This window comes from Dermacentor variabilis, chromosome 8, assembly GCF_050947875.1.
Source record: "Dermacentor variabilis isolate Ectoservices chromosome 8, ASM5094787v1, whole genome shotgun sequence".
NCBI lineage: Eukaryota > Metazoa > Arthropoda > Arachnida > Ixodida > Ixodidae > Dermacentor > Dermacentor variabilis.
In genome coordinates, this window is record NC_134575.1 from 106,854,589 (window position 1) to 106,878,807 (window position 24,219).

The window sequence follows — 24,219 nt, forward strand, 5'->3', positions numbered from 1 at the left end:
CGTGTGTGCGGAAATAGTTGTCATTTTTGAATGCGCCGATCGGTAGGTCATCGTCCGCCACAGGTAGCCTCTGGGCCTGTATTTTTTATATCGAATTTTTAATATATCGAATTAATTCGTGATCCCCTTCGAGTTCGATATATCCGTGTTCGACTGTAACAGTTTTCAATCCATGACATCACACTACCATACACCGGTGCTGGGGCTACAGGGTAAAATTCAAGAATGAAACTTTTAACTGTTATTTTTTCGTCTAATAATCAACCTATTACTGCAAAATCAATGAAAGTAGAGCTCTTAAAGTATACTTTATCGATCTAAACTGGTTCAGTATTTCTTTGTGTCCCTTAAACCTACTCAGGTGTCAATTAATTCTGTTGATTGAAAAGTCACTTTCACTGCATTCTTGCATCTTCAGAACCATAAAAAGCGCACAGCTGCAGAATATATTAAGAATTTTACATTCTTTAGTAAGTTGCGTCAAGATTGCAGAATGTGGACTCCGTGCGAAAACTCACTACTGGAACATCACCTGTGAGAACACCCACTATTTCATGTCTAGCAGGCTTAAAAAGCACCTATCCAGCCACCTGAAAATTATGTTTGGTGCAAGCACTGAAAAACAATGAAAAGTTAACCTGCTGCACACGACGACATACTGACACCAAGCAGAAAAAAAAAAAAGAGCAAAGCACATCTAAATTCCCACTAGTTTTATAAAAAACATTCTACCAATGCATTTATAATCTTGCAGCCCAATTCTCATCAGAAGTGTTCGAAGATGTATGTGACACGTTTTAAATATCATTACTTCCATCAGTGCTTTTGCTGCTGATGCACGATCTCAGCGCACAAATTTTGTATGCAGCACCTCAAAGGGTTTAAGCTCCCACTGGCAATTTGCTTTTGACCATGGCCAATGACAACACTAAAATTAAACAACGCAGAGAGAACTTGGCTTTTTCAATGAATTTGAGCTGACGTTCATGGCAGTCCACTTGCCGGGAAGTTTATTAAGTACAGCAAGAATGAGGACAGGTGCAAAGTGCAACAGCACAGAGTGCAAACTCTGAGGAAGTTGCGCATGCTTAGAGTATAGTAGACACCGTGCAGAGACAGAAAGCACTATGTTGATGTTGTGTCAACTCTTTCCTTTCCTTTGGGCATCGCTGGCCTGCCCACAATGGTTCTGAGTGCCATCTGACCCCTTTTGCACCACTCACAGGCCCCCTGAGACACTCAGTTATACAACAACTACAGTTTCATTCTTTTAATAAGGACTCCTCCTCGCCTCCCTTCTTTCTTTCGTGTGGCACCCATTTTCGAACCTTCGGACTCATGGCCGCTTTCGCAAGCGTTGCCTGCACTACGGAACATGGCAAATTTGTAAATTCTTCTGTGTGTAGTACAGTTGAACTTTGCAACAACTTGGGCACCAATGCGTCGAAGGATGCTGCCTTTTCACCCAATTTTAATCCAGAAAGTGGCGCACCGCAAGTTCGGGCTCCTCCACCATCACAAGCAATTTGGCACCAGCAAGCTAAAATGAATACACATTGGAACTGCAAGAAATACTGCTGCGACGACGGCAAAACCCAGCAAAACACAAGTGTTTACTGCAAGACTTACAGCGTTCCCCCGTGTTTCACATCAAGGAACCGATTTGCCCCATGGCATGCCTAGCTATAGGACTTCCATCTGGTTTTTCTCTAGCATGAGCGTTGCAAGACAAAATTTTGATTTCCTCACAGATCCTTGCTACTGGATGGAGAAATAATTTGCATCCGTAACAAAACTTTTTTAGTATGTTTTCTTTTAAGGTAGAAGTGCATCCTTATGCAAGTTTTGTTCAATTTTATTCTACAACTTTATCTTTGGCAGCTATAATTTCTGTTACCACACAGAACTCCTTAATAAAACTTCTATGCTTGAAAAAGCGTTCTTACTCTGCTTTCGTTTCACACGAAATAAAATGCCCTAAATCAAAACAAATTCAAATAAACTTATTGAAAGTAAAAGCTTCTTCAGAGCGGCCGACAAGGGTGCGAGTGCTGTGCCTCTGTCGCTACCTGAGTAAGGTACTGGCATTTTGTATGAGTCCCCTTCAACAAGTCATACCGTCTAGCTAAGGCAATGCCTTCTGTGTAAGCACTATCCTCGAAATAAACAGCTGGAAGCTTGCACTTTATGAATCTATCCGTGAGGGGGTCCAGCATATCCCTCACCGCACATGTAGACTATGGCAGCTCAGTGGAGCCCTACAGAATGAGAAAGGGCACTCACGCGTTCGTCGATGTCCATATGCGCCGCTTGTATTTGCTGGTGAGGAAGAAAGAGGCAACAATCACAGAGATCAGGAATGCAGCAATACTCTGGCAATGGGGACAAGTTGCAAGGCGTGATGCCGCAAAGGCGCCGCGCCACATTCCATGCGAGCGAGACAGTTTCAATTGAATCTAATGAATTCTCTCTCAAGGCAAGATTTATGCACGATACCAGGTTCTGAACACTCGGCAAAGACTACTGTTCAAAGTGGTGAATAGTGGAGAGGAATATCAGTGCTGTCGTAGTCGTCGGCTCTTTCCACCCTTCGTATGGCCGCCTGCTGGCATGCAACTTGTCTATAATAGAGACAAACAAGGCGAACCAAGGGGCTGAATTTTTTTTTTGCTAGCTGAAGATATGCAAGCCCATTCGTTTCACAAATACTTCTGACCAAAGTTCCTCGGGATCCATGACCTGTTGTGAGCCTCAAGGGTGCCTGCTCAATGGCGCGGAAGACAGTGGCCACACATGAGCACACACAGTCCAGAGAGGGCTGCTCTCTCTCACCAGTCGAAAGGTCTACAGGCCAGAATTTGCAGCGCTTCTAGAAGGCAGGCATCTTTTGTCAAGGACCATCACAATAACGCTCAGCTCGGTATCATAGCAAGCTTGCCACAAGTGTTCGCTTGCCATGGCCTTGTAGTCAGCTGTTCCGTCATCAAATTAAAAGTCCAGTGCGGGCTACGCGGACGGCCGAAGACCAAGTTAGAAATTAAAGGGGCCCTGAAGCGCTTTTCCAAGTAATCGTGGAATGGCCTCACTACTAAAGGACATTGTCTCACGAATCTCACGAGGCAAAATTTTTCTAATCCTTCAACTATAAGTGGAATTGTCGCACCAACACCCAGCTTCCTCTCTTTTTTCGTCTCCGCTACCGCACTGGAAGCTACACAGCGAAGAAGCCAAGAAGGGAAGGCCCCCAGGGCCCCAGCCAAAACTCGAGTGTTGCGGCTGCGATGGGGCTCGCCGCGGTGGACTACACTAAGTAGCATGCTGCGGTTACCTCGAAGGCCACACACAGGAGACAAAGCTACGCACAATTGTCATGTGTAGGCCAGCAGTGCAAAGATGAAGTTATTTTTCTGTCTTTTCAGAATCTGCTACTTTTTGCATGTTTTGTTTAGTTAACTCAATATTAGTAACTGTGCATTACTGAGAATGCTATCGTGATCACGAAATCAGCCAAGAGCGTTGGTGGGTCCTGCTGTTTGCGACGATGCTGTACATCGACATTGTGGAAGTGAGAATAAGCAATTTTTCGCTGCTTTTTGACACAAAATTGTCAATTTCCTGCAATGACTTTTGGCTCGCATGTTCACAGCAGACTCTAGGACAGATCAGCAACCTCTTCTTAGTATTTTCAAGAAGTGCTTCGGGGCCCATTTGAGTGTAGTTGCTTTAAATGTGCATGCGAGACCAACATATTCTGGTCTATGGGAAAGCATCGGCTAAGTGTTCACGGGGCCTACCTGCATTGCCGCGAGCCGCTTGGTGCCACTGATGAGGCCCCGCCTCCTGTTAGCCATACCAGCACCAAAGGTCTGAAAACAAAATTATGCAGGTTCAAGGCACACGTTGGAATTCATATATGTAAAGCGAAGGTTGCTGTGAGGTGGTGAATTACTCTATTTGCACGATTCCAACATGCACTTTTTGTAGTAAAAGGTAAGTTTAAATTTCCACGCACCGTTACAATTCTAACTCTCTCTCAGTGAATGTGGTGTTTGATGGCGCAAAGGTCAGGTATGGCCAAAGAGCGCCATGCCAGTGTTAATGAGTTCCTAGTGGAGTGACGAGCTCTATGAAGTTGATGTGACGTGGCTGTAAAGGGCCTAAAAATAAACGCTGTAGATTGAATAAAATCTGTGTGTAATAAGATTCTGGCAATGACTAATTACATGTACTATGAGCATTAAAATGCACTGCAAATAAATGATACGATGTACAAAATATGTTAGATACTAAAATTGGCTCCAGCACTAGCGCCTCATTAGCGCCCTTGAAACACAAGAGACTGGAGGCGTGTGCTATGCAAAACAACTATCACAGCAGCATCCATGGAAAGAGGATATGCTGTGAATTTAATGGACTTATAACATGTAGGACAACATCAGTCAAGAAACCGAGGACTGCTTTGGTGTTAAAACGCGGTTCTTTACCAAGAAACATAGAAGGGTGGAGAGGGACACAATAGCGGTATGCAAGCGGAAAATGTTTCTTTCCCTCAGCTTTGGCTTCCCGACACTCCAGGAGGATGGCCAGCCTCTCACAACACCTAACACAGGTTGGAGGTTCGTTTCCAGTTTACACAGTGGAGAGTGTTCTCGCAAGATTCAGAGGTATGTTCATGGGCACTGCATTTCACACAAGTTTGGCGGCCTCGGCAGCTCTGTGAAATGTGGCCGAAATGCTGGCATTTGAAACATTTTGCACGTATGGCCTAACACGGAGCTTGATGTACCTGGCCTCGATGGACCTGGGCAAAAGACTTGTGCCAAAAGTAAGTATCAGGTAGGTGCTTGGTCTGGATTTCCTTGTTGTCATGCCTCATCTTAATTCGTTTAACATTGATGACGTTCTGCTCACTGAAGCCCTCCAGGAGCTCAGCTTCAGTCTGCCCCAGCAGACCATCATCTGAGATAATGCCACAGGTGGCATTCATAATATGGTGCAGGGGTTACTGTTACTTGGGCACAGCTTGCCATTTTCGATGCCTGGACCTGTAACAAAAACTTCAGTGACAGACTTCAAAACAAGGAATGGTGAAATTGTTCATACTGGCTTGTCTGGTTTTTCAGAGTGAATGAGATGGCAAATAGGGAAAGATTCTTTTTGACAACTAAAAAGCTCGCAGGCTTCATCGGTGGGCCCCCTCTTCAGGGAGTGATCAGGTAGTGGGGGAAAGGAAGCAGCCATAAGTGACTATTTTTTCACTAGTAATGCCAGCCACCCACAATGGAGCCCTGTGCAGGACCTGTGAAACAGGTCCTGCAAACGCCAGCTGTGCATTACCACTATAACCGAATATGACAGCATATGTTGGCTACTTGCACAGGGTTAACCCTTGCTGCCTGGAAAAATTGGAAGTAAGGGAAAGCCAGGAGAAGACAGGAAAGATGGAAAGTGATAGAGAGAGAGAGACAGGAAAAGGCAACTACCGATTTCCCCCAGGTGGGTTAGTCCAGGGGTGCCGTCTACTTGAAGCCGAGGCCAAAGAAGTGTGTTGCCGCCGCCGAGGGGCCTTCAAGGTTCAAACACCCAGAATTGGCTCAACCCTCAGGATCCGCTTTTCCGTGGACACGGCTAAGCCGTGCACAGTTAAGACGCGAGAAGGTCCAACCCTTGTGCACATTGTGTCGCAACACACCAAACGCCTGCTGATGCAGGTGACCCTGATGGGAACTAACTCTCAGTGCAAGGTGGCTAGCCACACTGCCATCGAACGGGTCATCTGAAGAAAGCGACAGTCTGAGAAAGCGACATCGCAAGTTGGGTCCATGGAGCGTGGGATGCCCTCCTGCAGACGATGGTTGCGGGAGCGTCCAGAAGTGTGGCATTTCTAATGCATCAAATGGAACCGAAAATTACTTTCTGTGGTCGGCAGACAGTGAAAAAGAGGTGTCATCGGACTCCGACAGCCACTAGTTGCTAAGATTCAGCTGTGTGCGTGTCTGTGTGCCTTTGTATGTTCCATAATATTGTTTCGACACGGTATGCATTGACTCGGGTTTTGTTACTTGATGTGCGCGGTAGAATCGGCTTACATTTAATAATATTTTTTTTTTAATATCTGGGCGGCAATGTCACTGTGCATTACAATCAGTGGTGCGGTAGAATAGTGCAAATATTATAAACACCCTAAAACAAAATTCAATGTGAACAATCTTCTGTAAGGTGTGGGAATGCGTGACTCTAACGCGTCCCCTGATATGTTGTTTTCTGTATAGCTCCTGTCTCCTGTAATCCAGCTTTGCCGCGTGGCTTGGTGCCCGCGGCAGTCGGTGTGGTTAAAGCGCATTGCGAGAGATGGCGCGAGTGTGGCTCTGCTAACGCCACCTAACAGCGGGGTTACTTGGGCGCGGAAATGAGAAGGCTCTTCCTCTTTGGCTCGGGATCGGCAAGCGGCGTGAATGTTCTACGCTTGCGCTAACTTGTGCTTCTGCGAGACCATCTCGTGAGGCCTACCCCGGAATGGACGAACACAATCATTCGAACGCGCCACTGTTCGCATGACTGTATGCGCAGACGACCAGGCATTGGTGTCCAGCATGGGGCGAACATATTTGCTTGTTATCCGGTTGCAGTGAGTCGGACTTTCGCGATTTGTTGCGCGCCCATCGGCATGTTTCGTGGATAGCAACTCAACTGGCAGGCATTAGTCTATGAGAGGTACAATAGATGCCCTTGTGATTGTTTGCACTACTGTGTTGTCGTTCCTTTGTCCCAAGAGCATGGGTGAGAACCCCACAACAGTCATCCTATGCAACTCATAGTCCCATGCAATGTCTGCGTGCGCACCAGTACACTATTCTCAAGCTAGGCTGAAATGCACACTGTGAGGTGTCAATGCAGCGATGTCACAGGGACAAAGGCGATGTGTGTCAAGGGCGTAAACACTGAGGAAAGGTACATTCAGGTTGATTGTTATTCAGCCCTTTCCTTCCTGCATCTGTGGCCTAATGAAAAATGAAGCGCGTGCATGCACTACGCCATGCAGCCATCTTACTGCCTCAAAGGTCTACTGTGTGCTGGCAAGAGTGAAGTCTGCCTACGACTGTGGCCTGCATGTTAGAGCACCGGGTTGTTGTGCTGGTAGACTGAGGTGGGTGAGCTACTCGGAAAGACTGCATCAGCAGCCATAGTCGGCAAAGGCTGGGAGGGCTCGCAAAGAAAGTTTTGCTTTTAAAAATATGGTTGCACAATAAAAGAAGCGGAAAAGTAACATTTCCAAAAGAATAAGCACAGACTACAGCCCTGGGCAAATGCGTAGGGCACAACTGTTCCCAAAGCATATCTCCGTCAGGTAGAGGTGGCACAAAGTAGCAATGACTTTATGCCACCATGTTTGTAGACTCTTATACCAAGAATGTTGTTAAGAAATCTGACACTGCACTTATTCAGCCACCATGAGGATCATGGATGATGATCAATTCTGCGATCTTATATTTTCTGTGATCTGGCGTGGCTTCATTAATAAATCTCGTAACTGCATCTTTTAATATACTTGTGGTTAAATCCCGTAGTGTGCTAGCCTCAAAATATTTCCAAAGCTTCCAGACACTAAACGTTTGCTAAGAAGCCATTCTTCCTATGCCACATTGTGCTGTGAGATAGATAGGTGAAGGTGCTTATTGAAATGGGTTGGTGGCGATAGCTGCGAATGGCGACTACTCGCGAGGAGGTTTGCTGGTACCAAAACAGGAAACCAAGTCCGTGGTGGCATTTTCATGCCACACGGGTGGGTGAGTACTGCAAGAAGCTGCTGTTGCTGGCGCCTACTATTCTGAATCGCACATGCCTCGCATCTTTTCTTGCTTAGATGGGATCTAGTGGCCGCAAAACATATCAGGTGATCGCAATTTGGCGATGTACCGAATGCTGGTGCCGAAAGGTAGTGTTTTCCAGGATCAAATTAAGAGAAGGTGCCCCTCGAAATTTTTTATTATTGCTATTTGCACTAGAGGCTTAATAATTTTGCTAATTCATAGATTTAACACAGATTTCTAACATATAAGTTTTAGTCTAGCTGGAGTAATAATATATATGAACTATTTATTCTGTAGAAGGTGCTACAGATTAAAAACAACTGCTATGGAAAACAAGCAAAGCAAGACTTCTATGACCACACTTGTAGCATACCTTCTGCGTCATTGCCTGTGAAGTACGAGACGGAATAGAGAAATAAATGTAGACAAACAGATGCAATACCTGTGCTGGCTGTCTCAGATTCCTCGTCTGGAACCTCGGAGAGGCTTGTGTTTGTGCAGCGAAGTTTCGACGGCCAGCCGCCAGAATAGTGTCGCTGCGAAGTCCGCTGCCGCCGGCAACGAGGTCGCTCCGCATGGTGTTGAGGCGGAGGCCACCGCGAGCCGGCCGGCCCCCCATTTTGACAATGCCGCGCGAGGCCACGCCCAGACGACGAGCTGCCAAGGAAGGGGCAGCAGCGGTGCGACCTGCCCGTGCATTGAGAACCTCGCGAGCATCTGTCACCGGCCGACGTCTCGGCGCGCCGGTGACACCGAGCCGGTTCGCCAGACGGCTGCTGACCATCTGCAAGAGAAATGAAGCCACTCGAGCACTTGTGGGGGACAACAATGGTGAATGTTCTCATCGCTTCTTATGCATGACAATGTTGGCAAGAATAACACTGCCAGCTAAGGCAGAAAGGCTATCGGGTGCCCACAGTGGGTGTTCCACGAGCCTGACTTAAGGAAAGCAGTACAAAGTACATGGGAAACAGAGAGAGAAAAACGTTTAAATAAAATAAAGAAATAAAATGGAAACACAAGCTCACTGGGGCCACAATGTTTCTACAATAAACAGGTGATTTGTGGTTTAGTGCTGTTCAGCATGGCATCCAGAATGCATGCCCTTGCTAACGTCTCACAATGCGCAATTGTGACTTCCTTAGCCGTGTTGCTTGAACCAGCGCACGCTACAAGTATGAGGCAGTGGCAACACCACTTGGGTGAAACCAGTTTTACTTACTTTTTGCTACGAAATGGTTACAGAGAACACGTAGGAAGTTTCAGCCTACGCTCTCTCAGTATAGGGAAAAAAAAAAGGGAAACAAGGGGTGATTGGTGCTGGGTATGTTCGTGGCTACTAGGCAAACTGTGAAATAGAACAAACAGGGCTGAAATAGTGTTACAGTTCTATTCCAATGCTTTCCCTTCGGTGCTCCTTCAGCGGGCCGAGTGGCACTCTGCATATACCATCACCAAGACTGGCCAATCATCAGCGGGTAATAAAGAAATATAGTAAAGCGTAAGAAATTTCTGTACTGTATTGGCATAAAACTGGCTGGTTGTCAAGCAATAATGCAGAGGGAAGGAAAGTTCACACACCACTACTTCTGCAGCTTGCCGGTACATTCTTGGTACAGATGCAAAGGCGTGAAGAGGATAGCAGGCTACCCGTGGTGTACTTGATGCGCACATTCCTGTTCTTGTTTACTTCGCGTCATTGCATCTGTGTCAAGTGAGCACCGCTGGTTGAACGAGGAGCAAAAATGTGCAACATCTCGGTCCTGCCAGCTCTACACCGACTAACATTAGAGCAACAGTGCCTATCGCAAGTTTAGAGAGGTACTGCTTCCTCTGTACCACAACATATTCCAGATAACTCAGCAGTGTCTCAGCAATAAAACAGGCATGTTAACGGAAAACATTCAATGGTAAAGCAGTGATGACGATGACCAAGGGTATAGAAATAGGGCCTGCAATGCATAGAATGAAATGCTTACTTCCGGGTTATGTCTTTTCATTATGCATTTCCTTTTAAAAATAATTAGCAGGCTCATCAGAATGTGCTGGCATTAGCCAGGCTTGTATTCATGAAACCAATGTAACAAAAAGGCATCCTTCGAGAAAGCTTCAGCTCTCCATGTGTCATGTGTTTAAAGGAGCTGACAACCAATTTTCATGGTACCTATGTTTTTTATGCAATGGAAAGCTTACCGGTCAGTGTCTAATTATTAAGTGATAATGTGGAAAACACTGTGGCACATTTTTTATCAGAATTTATCTATCTGCACTGAGGATGTAGCCATTCACTAGAAGCATGCTGAAAACGAGTGTGGCTGCGATTATATGCCGGCATTAGTGGGAGGCAGATGACAAGAGCAGCCGTAACTGTTAGACAGTATTGTTTATCGAGTCTATGTTCCTGCAATTCATGTTTTCTGAAGAGTTAAAGTACTGTGATAATAGCTACGCATTTTCCTGTCCCACTGCTTTGGTATTTAACCAGTCAAAATGAAACCAATCGGGTCAAAAATGAAGCTTTAACATGTGATACGCAGTTCAGCGTGTTGCCGTAGCCATGCGTGCACTCTTGATTCCTGAAGCATAGAATAAAGCACAAGTGTCTAATAATATAGCAACTACAATTTTAAGCAATAATTATGTTGTACTTAACATCTCATAGACTGCATCCGAAGTACCAATATTTCACCACCAGGCCTCACCACTCACTAGTTTTTGAGACTCCCTTTGCCAATTTAAAATTATAATCCCTACTTAAATGACGAACAGTATGCTAGATTCTATCATAATAAATCCTGGTCATTTCATTTCCATCGTTTCCCAACACATTCTAACACTGCTTCACCAGGACAGAACTATAAGTGGCACCACCGGCAGCGCCATCTTCCTAGCTGAGTTGACAGATGGGATTTAACATTGCAAGGACACACAGGCGCTAAGAGAGAGAGATCTGGATGAAATTTTACCTAGCGGGTTTCTTTAACATGCACCCAAAGCTAGGCACACAGGCATTTTTTGTAACCTGTCATTTAAATGTGGCTGCCATGTCTCAGAAATAAAATCAGTGAGAGGAACATAACGCCATAGCTAATGAGACATCACGGCACATCGGAAACGGGCTGGACCAGAGTGTGAACATTTACTGTAAAGTGCAATGTAGTTCTATCTTTGCAACGACATAAGCCTATCAACAGCAATGTAGGCTTTCTGGAACTACATTGAACTTCTTTAAAAGCTGCAAACAAATGTGCAGCATGAGAATGTTTGTAGCAAACAAACAGTGGTTGTATTCATTCTCACCAGATGCCACTGCCAACCATCCTGTTAGTAACGAAGTCCCTGCTAGTGTTAGTATGGGTCCCTTCCATTTGCCCAGCATTTTGCAAACTATTTTCTGCCACTTCTTACTCGTGCATAATCAGCATGCTACCACTTGTACGAGCCCGGCACTACCTATCTGACGAGTGCCGGCAATGGCATGAACTCGTCCAGCGGAAAGCCTGCACTGCGTGAAACAAATGGTGAACAATGTGGAACAACAAATGTGGAACTGATGAGACAAACAGCAAAGTGGAACACCTCCTGAACTAGTTATTAAAGTGCAGGCAAATCCAATGTACCTAATACATCAAGTGTCGGGGAACAGACTGAGCAGTTATTGCAAAAATAATTTTTTTTTCTGCAAAATGTCATTTCAAGCAGCAGATATCAATCAGAATGTGACAATTACTACTGCACAGACACATCAAATTAATGAAGTGACATTACACTGTTCTGATATTGAAGAAGTGAGGTTACGAAATGCTGATACAAGGGGAATGAAAAAAACACAACACTTTTTTTTTTGTTTTTGTTCGCGTAACATGCACTCCATGACTTGGGTGGGCTGAAGTGGTCATTTAGAGAATGTAAACAAGGCAATGTTTCGACATTACGAATAAGGGATAAGAAATATAGCACGGTTCGTCTGCTTGTTTTCCATGATATATCACAGAGTGGTGACACTGTTAGGAACACATGGCATGGCTTGCAGATTTCGTAGGCAATACACTAGCATGCTTACATCCACGGCATGGTGACGATCCCAATGCGATAAAAGCACTGCACACTGAACTCTGCAATCTTCTGCAGCATAGAGAGCAAAGTTAATTCGTTCACCGGCAAGCGGCTACCAATTTCTCTGCGTGACGCTTAGCACAGGTTAAGTTACCACTGCACTCGCATGCGGCGGGTTAAATGTAGAAACGAAACGCGCCGGCATTTCGGTCCAATAAAAAAGAAAGCAGCGTGTCAGCCATTTCTTCAGCAACTGACGTGTCTGCACCGACCTACGCTGTAAACACGCTTTAAACGTTCGTCAGGTTAAGTTTCTTCGTGACAAGCCAGTGATATTTCAACCGCGGTAAGCAGCTATCTTTTTGAAATCGGGCAGGCACGACAATTCTTCATTGAGAAACTATGCGTCTTGCCAACGTGCGGGCCGTAAAACGTATCCACGTTTTCGATAATGAGTCGTTATCACGACATACTACTTTCAAGAGACACAATTTGAACCTCACAGTTCACACGTCACAGTATTCGGCCGGCCAAGAAAATGATCCGCAACGCATACTACTTTGATTTAACAAAAGCCTTCAGCAGCTGCGGCTACGAAGATTGCTTGTTACGGTGTTTTCGCAAGCTTTATTTTTTTTCAACGACCACAATAACACACACAGACTTGTAATTCGCGAAGCGTGCGGGTGGCAGCAACTATGAGCCCAAAAATACGAAAATCTGAATTCGGCATTCGTAAACTTGGGATACCGCGTGTTGTAGCAAGACTGTCGATGCTCGTTGCCCTTAGTTCTTGGCGAGGGTCAGCATACCAAGCTGGTTGCGCGAACGTCGGAGCAGTTTCTTCTCACACATCACAGGCGGAAGGTTCCTTTTAAAACTCCTTACTTGTTCGTTAGAAGCGCAGCCAAGCAGTCAGAACCACTCGTGCTTTATGAAATCGAGGAGCTGACAGCGGTTGCAATCAAGCAGTATAGACAAGCGCCGTTTGCGCCGCCAACCCAGAACCAGACGCAAACTTACCTTGGCTTGCGCGTTAGCTTAGCGTTTGACGCCGGCGTCACGCTTTCGACGGACCTTTCGGTCGGGCAGTAGCGGTCAAAACGAATAAAAGCACAGCAGCACACAGGACTATCGGCTAGTTACGCGGGGAAGGGTTGCAATGCGCTCTTCTTGTTCTCTACTTTTCGTTCCTTTATCGGCTACAGTGTATTGGATGCGACTTCGGCCAACTTTTGGGATTTTGGCACTTTGTTTTGTTTGTGGCCGTACTCTCTATGTTTGTATCTTTGTACTTTTTTCGTATCGCATTTTGGAGAACAAATCAGTCGTCGCGTTTTCCACAACTTATACTACTATGCAATGCGATCTATTCACAAACTGAAGCCGTGTTCAACAGCCATTTTCTGCAAGTTTAACTTAGATTTCTTAAGTTAAAGAAAAAGGAAGAGCCAGTAGTGTCTATTTTTATCATGACGCTAGCAATGATTTTCTTTTAGATATTTTGTGAATTTATTTTTGCGTACACGTAAAATCAGACAAGTCTTGAAAAACCGTGGTAGTTGTTTCGAAACCACAGAACGCGTATCAAAACTGAGCAGTGAACTGAGGCAGGGGAGGCAGGCTGCCGGAGTGCTTGCCGCACGGCGATAAACATTAGCGCTGATGCGACGCCGAAACAAAGTTATGATTGATGCTGCTCAACGGTACAAAGTTTTCGGGCTTTCTTCTAATTGAAACTATAAAGCCGAGATGTCCGCAGACGGTAGCGAAGCCTGGCCCGCGCCGAACTTCGGCAGCGGAGAGGCGCCCGCGGCGGGCGACGGCGACTCTCGGGGCTCGAACGAGAACGCGACGTCGTCGGCATCGGGCGCCGGTACCTTTCTACAGCCGCACGTACCCAAGCTAGGCCTAACGGCGACTTCTTCTGCGGTCTCCACAACGGCTTCGTCGCTACCGGAGAAACCGCCCGACGCCGAAGGGCGTCCAGCAACCACCGCCGACGGTGTTGCCGTGTTCGAAGAGGACACGCGTAGCTCGTGGAACCTGGAGCCTCCGTCTTCGGGCGCGGCGACGCCGTCGGGCGCAACGGCGCCCAAAGACGCCGAAGACGAAGAGGCCGCCCTCGAAGAGCGCGAGCCGTCGTCGTCTGGCGCAGGCGGCGGCGAGGACGCGCCTTCCGCCAAGTCGGCCACGGCGTCGGACTCGAGCGGCGGCGGCGAGAACCGGGAGCGTACGCCGGTCGTGAGCTTCGCGCCGACCGTGGTGGACGGCGACTCGCAGAACAGCGGCAGCAGCGTCAAGAGCGGCGCCGGAGGCCGCAAGCGCTTCTCGGACGATGAGGTGACGTCCGAGGCCCCCACGACCATCACGGCCGACAAGCTGTTCGAGTACCACTGGCCGCAGGACTGCGGCGACGCCTACATGCTGCAGGAACAGGTGCGCGCTGCGGTTGGGTTCGGTGCCAGCTCCGCTGGGCGATTGGGGGAGCAGATTCACCGGTCCTGTTGGACGAGTCCTTCCGAACGGTAGTTGGATCGCGCGAGTGGGTTTGCGCGTTTGTCCAACAACTTCAGTGTGTCGCTTGCATCAGTGCCACTTTCGGACCGTGATCGGGGTTACAAATTATAGATAAATGCAGACTTGGAGCGATTGCATGCTCTGTGTACCCTTAATCATTAGCATTTAATGACTGACAGTGCAGCATTCATATTTGTCAGCTGCTTTGTCAGGACTCGCTAGGAGTGTAAAATTGCAGACTGAGCGCTGTTTCGTTTCATGTCTCTTTCTGCATCGCACCCATTCTGGGATTGTTGCCTGCACTGTATTCCAAGTTTTGCTGAACTGTAGCTAAGGAAAGTAGGGCCTGTGTCAGTCTGCGTAGCATTCTTGACGTTAAGGAGTGTTACCAATAGTCAAAGCGCAGCATGTCGAGTTGAAGCATTCAGGAACAAAAACGGTGCAGATTCTGTAGCAACAAACTTATGTCCATGCACAACTGTAACTTTGTCATGCTTTCTTTAAGTCATGTCGGGCTTCATCTCTTCTGTGCAGGTGTGCGAGTTCTTGAATGTCAAGTCGTTCAAGCGAAAGCACCCAGACCTCATCCGACGGACGGTAGAATTTGACGAAAAGGAGTTTCTCAAGGAACACGGGGTTGTGACAATGACCATGTGTGACCTTGGACTGACCGCCCTTCGTGCTGACGATGTGGTCGATCTATTTATGCGTGACTATCCTGAAAAGTACCAGGAATATGTCAACTACATCCGCGAGCGCGACAAGCAGAATACGGTGGAGAAACACCGCGGCTACTCTGCCGTGTCGATCGAGAAGTGCAAGATGGCCGACTTTGTCCGCAAGGCGGTCGCCTCCACTGCCGAGTACAACAAACACCTCAATGAGGAACGTCGGGAAGAGCGACGTTCGTGCTTTGACCTCCAGACTTTCACAATCCAATATCCGTCACGCAAGATACCAAAAGTTGAAGTAATGCCGACCAACCGGCGGCGCTACCCCGTTGCATTAATACCAGGCCAGTACCAAGATCACTACCGGGTTTACACGCCGCAAGAGCTCAAGTATTTACCAATAAGCACGGTTCTCTATGGACCGCCCCAGGAGATCGGCTCTGTCTATACGCACCCGGGGTCAGATGGAAGCCAATCCGAGTCTGAAGACAGCTCGGGGTCAGACGGGTCGTCTTGTAGCAGTTCAAGTGGTGGAAGCTCACCTGCCTCAGACATGGACACGAGTGCCCCAACGGGACCCACTTTCTGCAAGGTCTGCGCAAATGCCGACGGGTCGAAGGAGGGCGAGGAGCTCATATCGTGCTCCGAGTGTGGGAAGGTGGGTCATGTGACGTGCCTCGACATCCTGCCGGAGATGGCGGCAGCCATCAAGTCGTATCGGTGGCAGTGTATGGACTGCAAGATGTGCAACGTCTGCATGGCAACAGACAATGAGGACAAGATGATGTTCTGTGACCGGTGCGACCGTGGTTACCACAGCTTCTGCGTGGGCATGAAGGCGGTGCCAGCAGGTCGCTGGATCTGTCGGCTGTGTGGTCGCTGTGCGACGTGCAATATCAACACACCCGGCCCAGAAGGACCCAGGGTCCAGTGGCACCACGAGTACGGGAAGGGCCCGAGCCCCGTCGACCATAAGCGGAGTGTGACGATTTATTGCCAAAACTGCTACCGACAACGCAAAGGCCGGTGACAAAGACTAGAGTGTTATGGGACCATTGTTGTTCTCATTGTAATATAGTGAATAAATGAGTGCGGACTCTGTTTTTATTCATAAGTAAGCCAGTGTGTTGAATCGCCCAACTTCGCAACTTTTGAGAGGGACCTGCTGTGGTAGCTCAGTTGTTGTGGTGTACTGCTACTAGGTACAAGGTTGCGGTCTAAATTTGCAGCCGCATTCAGATGAGGCCAGAACGCTTGCACTTCCGTTAACGGTCAGACTAATAGCCTGGTGAACTGTGTTGGACATCTGCAGTACCTCAATGCTTGCATCCAGTAGCAAGCATGCATTGCAGTGTCTGTGCCGTTGCAGTTATCACAGGTGCCTACAAATTGCAGTGTGTGTGTGTAAACGTGCTAGAAGTAATGGGGACAAATGGAGCAAGAGGACAATGGGTACTGCTATCGACAAATGGTGTATGAACAAATTGTGCACTGACCGGAGCACATTCTTTTGTTTCTTGTTCTATCCTTTGGTGTGAAATCAGCACAAGTTCACCTTGTGGGTTTAGCTTTTGGTGTACGCAATTGTTGGCGACCAAATGCATAGTGGCACAAAGTCACCCTCTCCATGGAGTTGTTTGCAAGGTGTCCTACTTAATTCTGTTCCATTCACATCACATTGCTGATGTGTTCAAGGGGCCCTGCCACAGCCTCGCCTAGGCATTGTGCCCTTGCTTTACCTAGCAAGTTCTGTAGTGTGCTCTGCGTTGGTTGAATCGTGCCCTCTTATTGGTGCAGCACACACAGTGCCCCTGAGGCTTTTTCCAGTTATACGTTGTTCTTTATTGCCTTGAATGGTGGAGTGTCGAGAGCAGCACTGTGGGCTATGGAGCGCGCTTTAGTGGATGGTGCAGGAAAATGTCTAGGGGCCCTTAGCATAAGCCTAAATCTATGCACAAGAGTATTGTTGCATTCTGTCCCCACTGGAATGTGGCCTCCACAGCCACGCAGCTTATGCAATCAGGCAACCATGATTTCGGCAGCAGAATACCATAGCTACAGAACTACCATGCAATTCCTCCGCCCCCCCCTTTTTTTCCCCCTTTGGTTCACCTGCTCTGTTCACCAGTTTGAACAAACTCTCTGAGGGTGACTTTCGCAGTGTCTCGACAGAGCATGTCCCAACGCTGGAAACAAAACTAAAGGATGCAAAACAGTGGAATGTGAGAAAGTAACAGCAGGGGTATTGCGTTGAATGCACGTGCACTACATGGTCTTTGAGTTGGTATTCTGTGGGAGCTATTTGCCCGGGAATGGTACAGTCATGGTAGTCATGTTTTCTAGCCTTGTACTGCTTGATTGCACAAGCACTAGTCCTTGCATAAGGTCTCCAGCCTGCGCTGCAGAATTCAGTGGGTATGGTTTATGTTGTCTCCGCTTTCAGCACCTCTCAGAGGAGCAGGCTGTAGTTGTGGGAAACAAAGAAGTCGCTCTCAAATATGCCGTTGCCCAGTCCAAAAAGCACTTGTATAGGTGCACCAGTCAGTTACGTTTGCCCACTTCCGTGACATCGTGGCAGAAGTGAACTTTCAATATATTGGCGCCTTATGGGAGCCATGTTTTGTAGTGTGAAAGTGCAAAGGTCAGGCAGTGAGCATATTTGTCAGCAGAGTTCGAACCGAATTCTTGGGTTGTCACTAAGTGTGACAGGCATTAGCTCAGTCCAACCTCTCTGCATTTCTCTAAATTCATTTCACTCGACACTTGTCTACTCTCATCGCAAACACAGTCAGAATTCTTTATAACAAAGTCACATTAGATGCAAAAATACCTTTGTTACCTGCAACATTCATTATAATCAAAATGGTCGTCATGCCGTGATATTGGCGATACGCATTTCAGATTTATTTCGTTATATCCAATAATCCGTTACATTGATATATGACTTATAACAGCCCGAGAGGTGTACTCCATTTGTTGACCTGGCATCTCCCTGCTGTTATCTCACCTCTACTGCATCATTAACAGAACAAGCATTATTTCTTTATTGCCCGTAGAGCTGACTGTGGGAAAAAGAAATGACATGGTAGTGTTGGTCTGTGCTTGCTTCACAAGACGTCGTCTTGTAGCTCGCCTTTTTCGTTGTGGGTCTTGTGCCACTGGCTCGCAAGGTAGAAGAACGGCTCCTGGACACCTTCGGCTTCCTTCTGCAAGTTTGTAGGTTCACGCGTAAGGAGACATGCAGCATTGTCAACGGTTACTTTAACACTTTTTACCGCAGACGACTCCAGGTAGTGGAAACCGATCCGCTCGGCCATCTCCTGGCCTTCCCTGGTAGACACTCTCCGACGTTCCTTCAGGTCTGCTTTCATTCCCACCAAAATGCCTGAAACAGATTTTAATGTAGCACTTGCGCAGTGTCGATTTGAATGAGGAAGGCAGCTCTGCAATTGCCTAAAGTTTAAATAAAAATTGTGGAGTTTAACCTACCTTCTGAAACTGCGCAGCAAGTAATAGGAAAACCATAGTGAAGTGCTCTGGATGAATTTTTTACCTTCTGGTCTTTAATCTGCCAATAGTAAGTACACTACTGTTTTTTCTTTTTCATTGCCCAATAGATATGCGGCTGCTGCGATGCAAACCCACGACCTCGTGCTCGAAAGCAGAATGTTGTAGCCACAGAATCAGCGTGGCGAGCTCTGTTTATCTAAAGTCGAAACTTAATATTTCCAAGATCTCGTTTATACCGAACAATACAAAAATTCACTAAAAATGTCGTGGAAAAATAAAGAAAAAGGCGTTCGTACATTGTTTATATCGAAATGCCACTTGCTGGCACATTCGATATGACGAACATCATGGCGTGCTTTGCCCCAGCACCTAGCCGACACAACTGGCTGAGCCGGGCAGTCAGTTGCATGGACAGCAAGTGGTCTAAATAAAGGGAAGATTCTTGATTCTGCAACCATGGTTGCGTTGGCTAGGTGCTTGGGCAAAGCATGCCATGGCGTTTGTTATATCGAATGTGCCGTCAAGTGGCATTTCGATATAAACAATGTATGAATGGTTTTCTTTTTAACAAAAATTTTAGTGAGTTTTTGTACTGTTCGTTGTAAGCGAGATTTCAAAATCTTCGGGTTCGACTTCAAGCACGTAATCGAATCTCCAGCTTCCCCATCCTCCTCAAATTCGACGTATATGCTAGCTCCTATTCCGGAGATTCCGCGTTTCCTGGCCACCGCTTACCAATTTTAGGACCGCAGGTGCTGTTTTTCGAGAGCCTCGAGGCCCAGGTTGAGACGTGCTGGAACGAAGGTTCGTTGCACGTGTCGAACGTTATAATGGCCAGGGGTGCGTCCGCCCACTGAAACAAAGAGCCAGTGAGCCGAAATTTCGAGTCGCCTATTTTTTCGTTCGTTTTTTTTTTTTTTTTTAGCAGTACTCGCCAGCTCCTGGACGAGATCCAAGTACACTTCTTTCCCAGAGCAGTCGTACAGGTACAGTTCCTGTGGATTAAATCGTACATATGTTACGCGCAGCCAGATGAAATGCCGTCACGACAGCGCACATTCGAAACATAGCCACTGCGCGTGTCAAGCACGATGTGATGCGCACTACTCACGACGGCGTCTTTGGTATCCGGTATGTTGACTTTGCCGACCGAAAGCGTTACTCCGGTTGTCTTGCATGTTTTAAAAGAAACGGAGCCAGGTTAGTGCTTCAGTAAGTCCGTCAAAGACAGTTTCCTTAGTTTTCTTTGCTCACCATTGAGTAGTTCTTTGGGAAATAGCTGCGGTCGTGTAGAAAGACTTGGATAAGGGCCGTCTTGCCGACAGCAGCGTCTCCTAAGAATCATTGACGATAAGGTAGTCTTTATAGCTACACTCATGCGGATAAGGCTAATTAATTCGTGTTATTTGCGTGCGAAGAAATGATATAGTAGAAACAGAGAGGATGAAAGGAGTGTGATTACCAATAACAGCGCATTTCACGCGCAGAATGTTGGTCATATTGTTCTCGCGTGCGTCGTCTGCTGTTTGTCAGTTGCCATGGTAACAACCGGTAACAACTGCACCGCGTTGTAGACGTCAAATTTCATGTATTAACGCCAAATAAAGCGAGTAAAAAATAAAACAAACTGAATTTTTTTACAAGTCTGTAGCATCACAAATTCTTAAGTAACATTGCTATTATATTTTTATTACTTGCTGCCGATCCGTTACCGTCTTCGCGCGTTTTTTTGCACATGGCTGCTGTCATTGATGCTGTCGCTCGGTGTTGTGTAGTTTGGTTAGCTGGCTGTGTAGTTTACGCCAGCTGAACTATCTCGGCGCGCGCGTATGAGCGCGGTCACTGCGGATCAAAGCATCGTGAAGCGTGTCCGTCGACCTTTTCTTTCACTGCCGCCGTAACGTTCGTGCGCCTGCACGCGGGTTTCAGGGTCATCGGAGTGGCCATGGCTGCCGCCGCCGCAACTGCTGAGCCGCTGCTGACAGAGCGCATGGTCGAAGAAGAACAGAAGCTCTTCGAACAGGGCACAAAGGAAGAAGAGCAGGTAGGGTCGCTTTGGCTGCTGGCGATTCCCAAACGCGTTTATGCGAGCTTGCGAAATGGGGATCTACGTCCGCCTGCTGTGCTGTGTTACGCGCCACAGCATTGTCTTCTTATAGATCATGTATGATGTAATATAGTCGTATCTTGGCACGTGTATTTGCGTGCTGGGGCGTACGTGCTGATCTATTGGCAAGCTGTATTTGTTTCGTGCGTAATGCGGTGGTTTCCTAATCATCTGCTTGTCACGCTGCTTGTGGATCCTTGGAACGCACGTTTTCTGGCCATGTCCTCGCTTTATTATTGCATTTTGTTTCAACACACGGTCGATGCAGGCACAAATCTGGATATTTTCACAGTCGTTAAAGGCATGTGTGAGTAAGGAGTAACGTTCCAAGTGATTCCAGGTGCGTGTCATCCCGTCTGTTCGGATGAGCGCGTCTGTTCGGAATGCCCGCGCGTCTGCTAAGTGTGCCGCCATTCGACTACTTCTGCGTCTGTCTGGCCGTGTGCACATTTCGTGCTCTTCCAAAAATCAATTTTCAGGAGCGGTTCATAATAGTTACCATAAGAGTTTTGTAAAAAAAAAAAAAAAAACTGCTGGTGTGCTCCTTATGGTATTGAGCTCTGCCTCTCGTCTGTGTGTGTCTTTTTAATCACTGACTTACCACCACCACACCGCTGCTAATCCGAGTGCGCGCGTTGATGACAAAAAAAAGAAAAGAAACGAATAAAGTTTATGTAAGTACTCCTGCAAATTCATAATAGCGCGCCGCGTCTGCCAATGTTTGCGTCTGCGAAAAGGTGAAAAAAAAAAAAAAAAAGAAGAGTAGCGGACGACGCTTGTCCCAACCTGTTCGCGTCGTGCGCTTAGAGAATGGCTGCCTCGCAAGACAGCGTGCCATGTGGTGGAGCGAAGCTTGCGGGCGACGAGGGTCGTGTGCTGCAAAGTGTATTGCCCGTGTGACTGGCTTTCTTTCCTATGCGTTAAAAACAATAAAACCTTCATTCAAAAATTGGAGAGGAGGAGCTCCGACAAGTGGTTTCTGATGTTCCTATCTGGGGCATTTTGAATATCTTTTTTTTTTTTTTTTTTAGTGAGATGTTTGCATAGGTTCGAAGGGGCGCTGCCCTTCGAACCTGACCCGGAGGGTAGTGTGTTGCCTCTTAAGAGGAAGCTTTAGCTCGGGCCCAGCTCCGACGCGGCCTTTTCAAATACATGTGAAACGCAAAAACTTTTTCCTGAGTTAACACCTGGACCGATTTTAATGAAATTTGTTGCATTTGACAGCAAAAGTTAAATTATAGTGACTGTTGGAAGCGGAATTTCGATTTAGGGCCTGAATTTGGTTAAAGAGATATTAAAATGTTGGGAAGCTTGAAAGAAATAGAAGCACAAAGTTTACAAATCAATAGCTCTGCATCAAAAACTGATGTCGCGGTTCTGTAAACGATGGGCATCCATTAGATCATTAAAAGTGGACAAATTCTACATGTCAATTTCTGTCTTGCGTGAATTAATTACCTTATGTACAAGGGTTCAGCAAAAGCTGTATTTCTATATTACTGAATATTTTAGATCCATGTGTAACATACCAATTTTGTCCGCTTTAGATGTACTATCAGATGCAATTCACAGAATTGTGATATCATTTTTCCTTGCTGAGTTACAGTGTCGTAAACTTGATAGTTTCGTTTCCTGAAAATTCTTTATTTTTTGCAAATTTTTAATGATAAATTGATGGCTAAATCGAAAATTCAAAGCCAACAGTCACTAGATTTTAGGTTTTTCTTTTAAATGCAACAAACCCCGTCAAATTTGGTGCTGTGGTTGCCCAGAAAACGAATTCTCCTTTTACTTGTATTTAGATAGGAGCACCCGCGCTAAAGCTTCCTCTTAAGAGGGAAGGTGTGCTTTTCAGATAGCCCTTCACAATACGAAAATAAAAGTCACTAGTAATCACTGGTGACTTGACTTGCACTAGTTCACAGGTAATAAACGAGGGAACACAAACATTCGGCATTCCCTGTGCCATTGAATCGGTGCTGGCATCCAGAACTTGATCTTGCTATGACGGGGAAGAATTGTAATCACCTGAGCACTGTAAGCACATACAGTCAAGTGCGAAGGTCGAAGGGCCACGGCATAAGCAAAAAATAAATAAATAAGAAATAAAGAACTTCTAGCAAAGCTGTGCAACGTGACCTTGTATAAAAGCATGGCACTGGTCAAGTAGGTGCATGTTGGCAGTACACATAATTTCAGCCTTTATACCTAGGCTGAGAAGAAGAAAGAAATTCAGTAGCGACTGTGGTCCGTAATCTTTTGCACTCAACAGTACAGTATTTGTCAAAAGACGGACAAGGTCTGTTCTGAAAGTAGTAGGACTGGTTTTTTTTTTTTTTTTTCTGGGCGAACGGGCAGATGAGAGGCGGTCTGTGCGCCCAGGATCGGTGAAGGGGGATATTGGGAATGCTGGGAAAAATCGGCAGTCGGCTCTAGGCCGTTGAAGAGGGCAGGTCATTTGTACTGTGAACCCCTGTCAAAACGCTTCGTCACGGAGAATCGTGCAGCGTTTACTGGATCAGTGATGAGCGATCAAATTTTGTGTAAAGCTTGGTAAAATAGGCAATGAGACTCGCAACATGATTAAGGAGGCCTACGGTGAGGCTGCCGTGGGTAGATCAGGTGTTTTTGAGTGGCACAAGCTGTTCCAAAAAGGTAGGGAAAGAGTGGAAGACAACGACCACTCCGGACGCCCTTCGACCAGCAAGACCAACGAAAATGTGTCGCGATTGAAAAATTTACTGAGCAGTGATCGTAGGATGAATATCAGAATGATGGCTGATGACTTGAGCATTCCTCAAATCCAAGTTTTTGAGATCGTGACAGAAAACTTAGCCATGAGGAAAGTGTCCGCGAAGTTTGTGCCGCGAGTGTTGTCAGAGGAGCAAAAGGCCAACCGGAAAGCGATCTGCTAGTATCTTCAACATGTGAATGAGGGCCCCGACTTTTTGGATAATGTAGTGACCGATGACGAGATGTGGGTGTTTGATTACAACCCAGAGAGCAACCGGCAGAGCTCAGAATGGCACACCCCTCCTTCCCTACGCCAAGAAAACATGAATGAGCAAATCCAAGCAAAAGTCCATGCTCATTTGCTTTCTTCGTCGACATGGAGTCATCTGCAAAGAAGTTTTTTACATGGCAGTCCTCAAGAAGACTGTGAAAATGCATTGTTCGTGTCTGCCCAGCCGTCGCCAAGAATTGACGGCTGCACCATGACAACGCGCCGAGCCACACAGCATTCCGCATAGTGGAGTATCTTGCCCAGCATAAGGTGGCAATGCTGCCTCAGCCCCCCTACAGCCCCGACTTGGCCCCGCCAGACTTTTTTCTATTCCCGAGAATAAAATTGACACTCAAGGGGAAGCATCACAGATCGGTAGAGGCGGGTCAACAGGCCATGACTAAGGAGCTAAACAGCATTCCGGTCCAGGTGTTCCTGGAGGCGTACGAAAACTGGAAAAATGTTTGGCAGCAGTGTGTAGATGCGGAAGGGTGCTACGTTGAAAAATTCTAATCGTTTGTACTATCCTCTTGAATAAAA

The 24,219-nt window shown here is 46.7% G+C and overlaps 4 protein-coding genes across 5 annotated transcripts in view; 2 read left to right on the plus strand and 2 right to left on the minus strand.

Moving 5' to 3' along the window:
* The window catches only part of LOC142590525 (uncharacterized), a 37,373-nt gene extending 24,300 nt beyond the window's left edge, over positions 1–13,073 (minus strand). For both annotated transcript variants that reach the window (XM_075702717.1, XM_075702716.1), the window contains exons 1-4: positions 12,891–13,073; positions 8,254–8,595; positions 3,795–3,866; positions 2,284–2,319 (exon numbers count right to left, since the gene is read on the minus strand). In XM_075702717.1, the coding sequence (XP_075558832.1) occupies positions 2,284–2,319; positions 3,795–3,866; positions 8,254–8,595 (450 nt within the window). In that variant the 5' untranslated portion in view covers positions 12,891–13,073. The remainder of the gene's footprint in view (positions 1–2,283; positions 2,320–3,794; positions 3,867–8,253; positions 8,596–12,890) is intronic.
* Positions 13,074–13,455: 382 nt separating this feature from the next.
* On the plus strand, positions 13,456–16,172 carry LOC142590524 (PHD finger protein 10-like). Its single transcript, XM_075702715.1, has 2 exons — positions 13,456–14,306; positions 14,922–16,172. The coding sequence occupies exons 1-2, from the start codon at positions 13,620–13,622 to the stop codon at positions 16,086–16,088; spliced, it is 1,854 nt and encodes a 617-aa protein (XP_075558830.1). The 5' UTR covers positions 13,456–13,619; the 3' UTR covers positions 16,089–16,172.
* Positions 16,173–17,938: 1,766 nt separating this feature from the next.
* On the minus strand, positions 17,939–20,093 carry LOC142590526 (intraflagellar transport protein 27 homolog). The gene is made up of 7 exons (XM_075702718.1): positions 20,031–20,093; positions 19,823–19,902; positions 19,680–19,739; positions 19,504–19,563; positions 19,304–19,421; positions 18,334–18,443; positions 17,939–18,264 (listed from the first exon to the last, which is right to left on the minus strand). Exons 1-7 carry the CDS (start codon positions 20,065–20,067, stop codon positions 18,166–18,168), a joined length of 564 nt encoding a protein of 187 aa, XP_075558833.1. The 5' UTR covers positions 20,068–20,093; the 3' UTR covers positions 17,939–18,165.
* A 201-nt stretch (positions 20,094–20,294) lies between these two features.
* LOC142590527 (lymphoid-specific helicase-like) overlaps positions 20,295–24,219 on the plus strand; it is a 55,432-nt gene continuing 51,507 nt past the window's right edge. Inside the window, exon 1 of the mRNA XM_075702719.1 lies at positions 20,295–20,612. Coding sequence (XP_075558834.1) covers positions 20,514–20,612 — 99 coding nt within the window. The 5' untranslated portion in view covers positions 20,295–20,513. The remainder of the gene's footprint in view (positions 20,613–24,219) is intronic.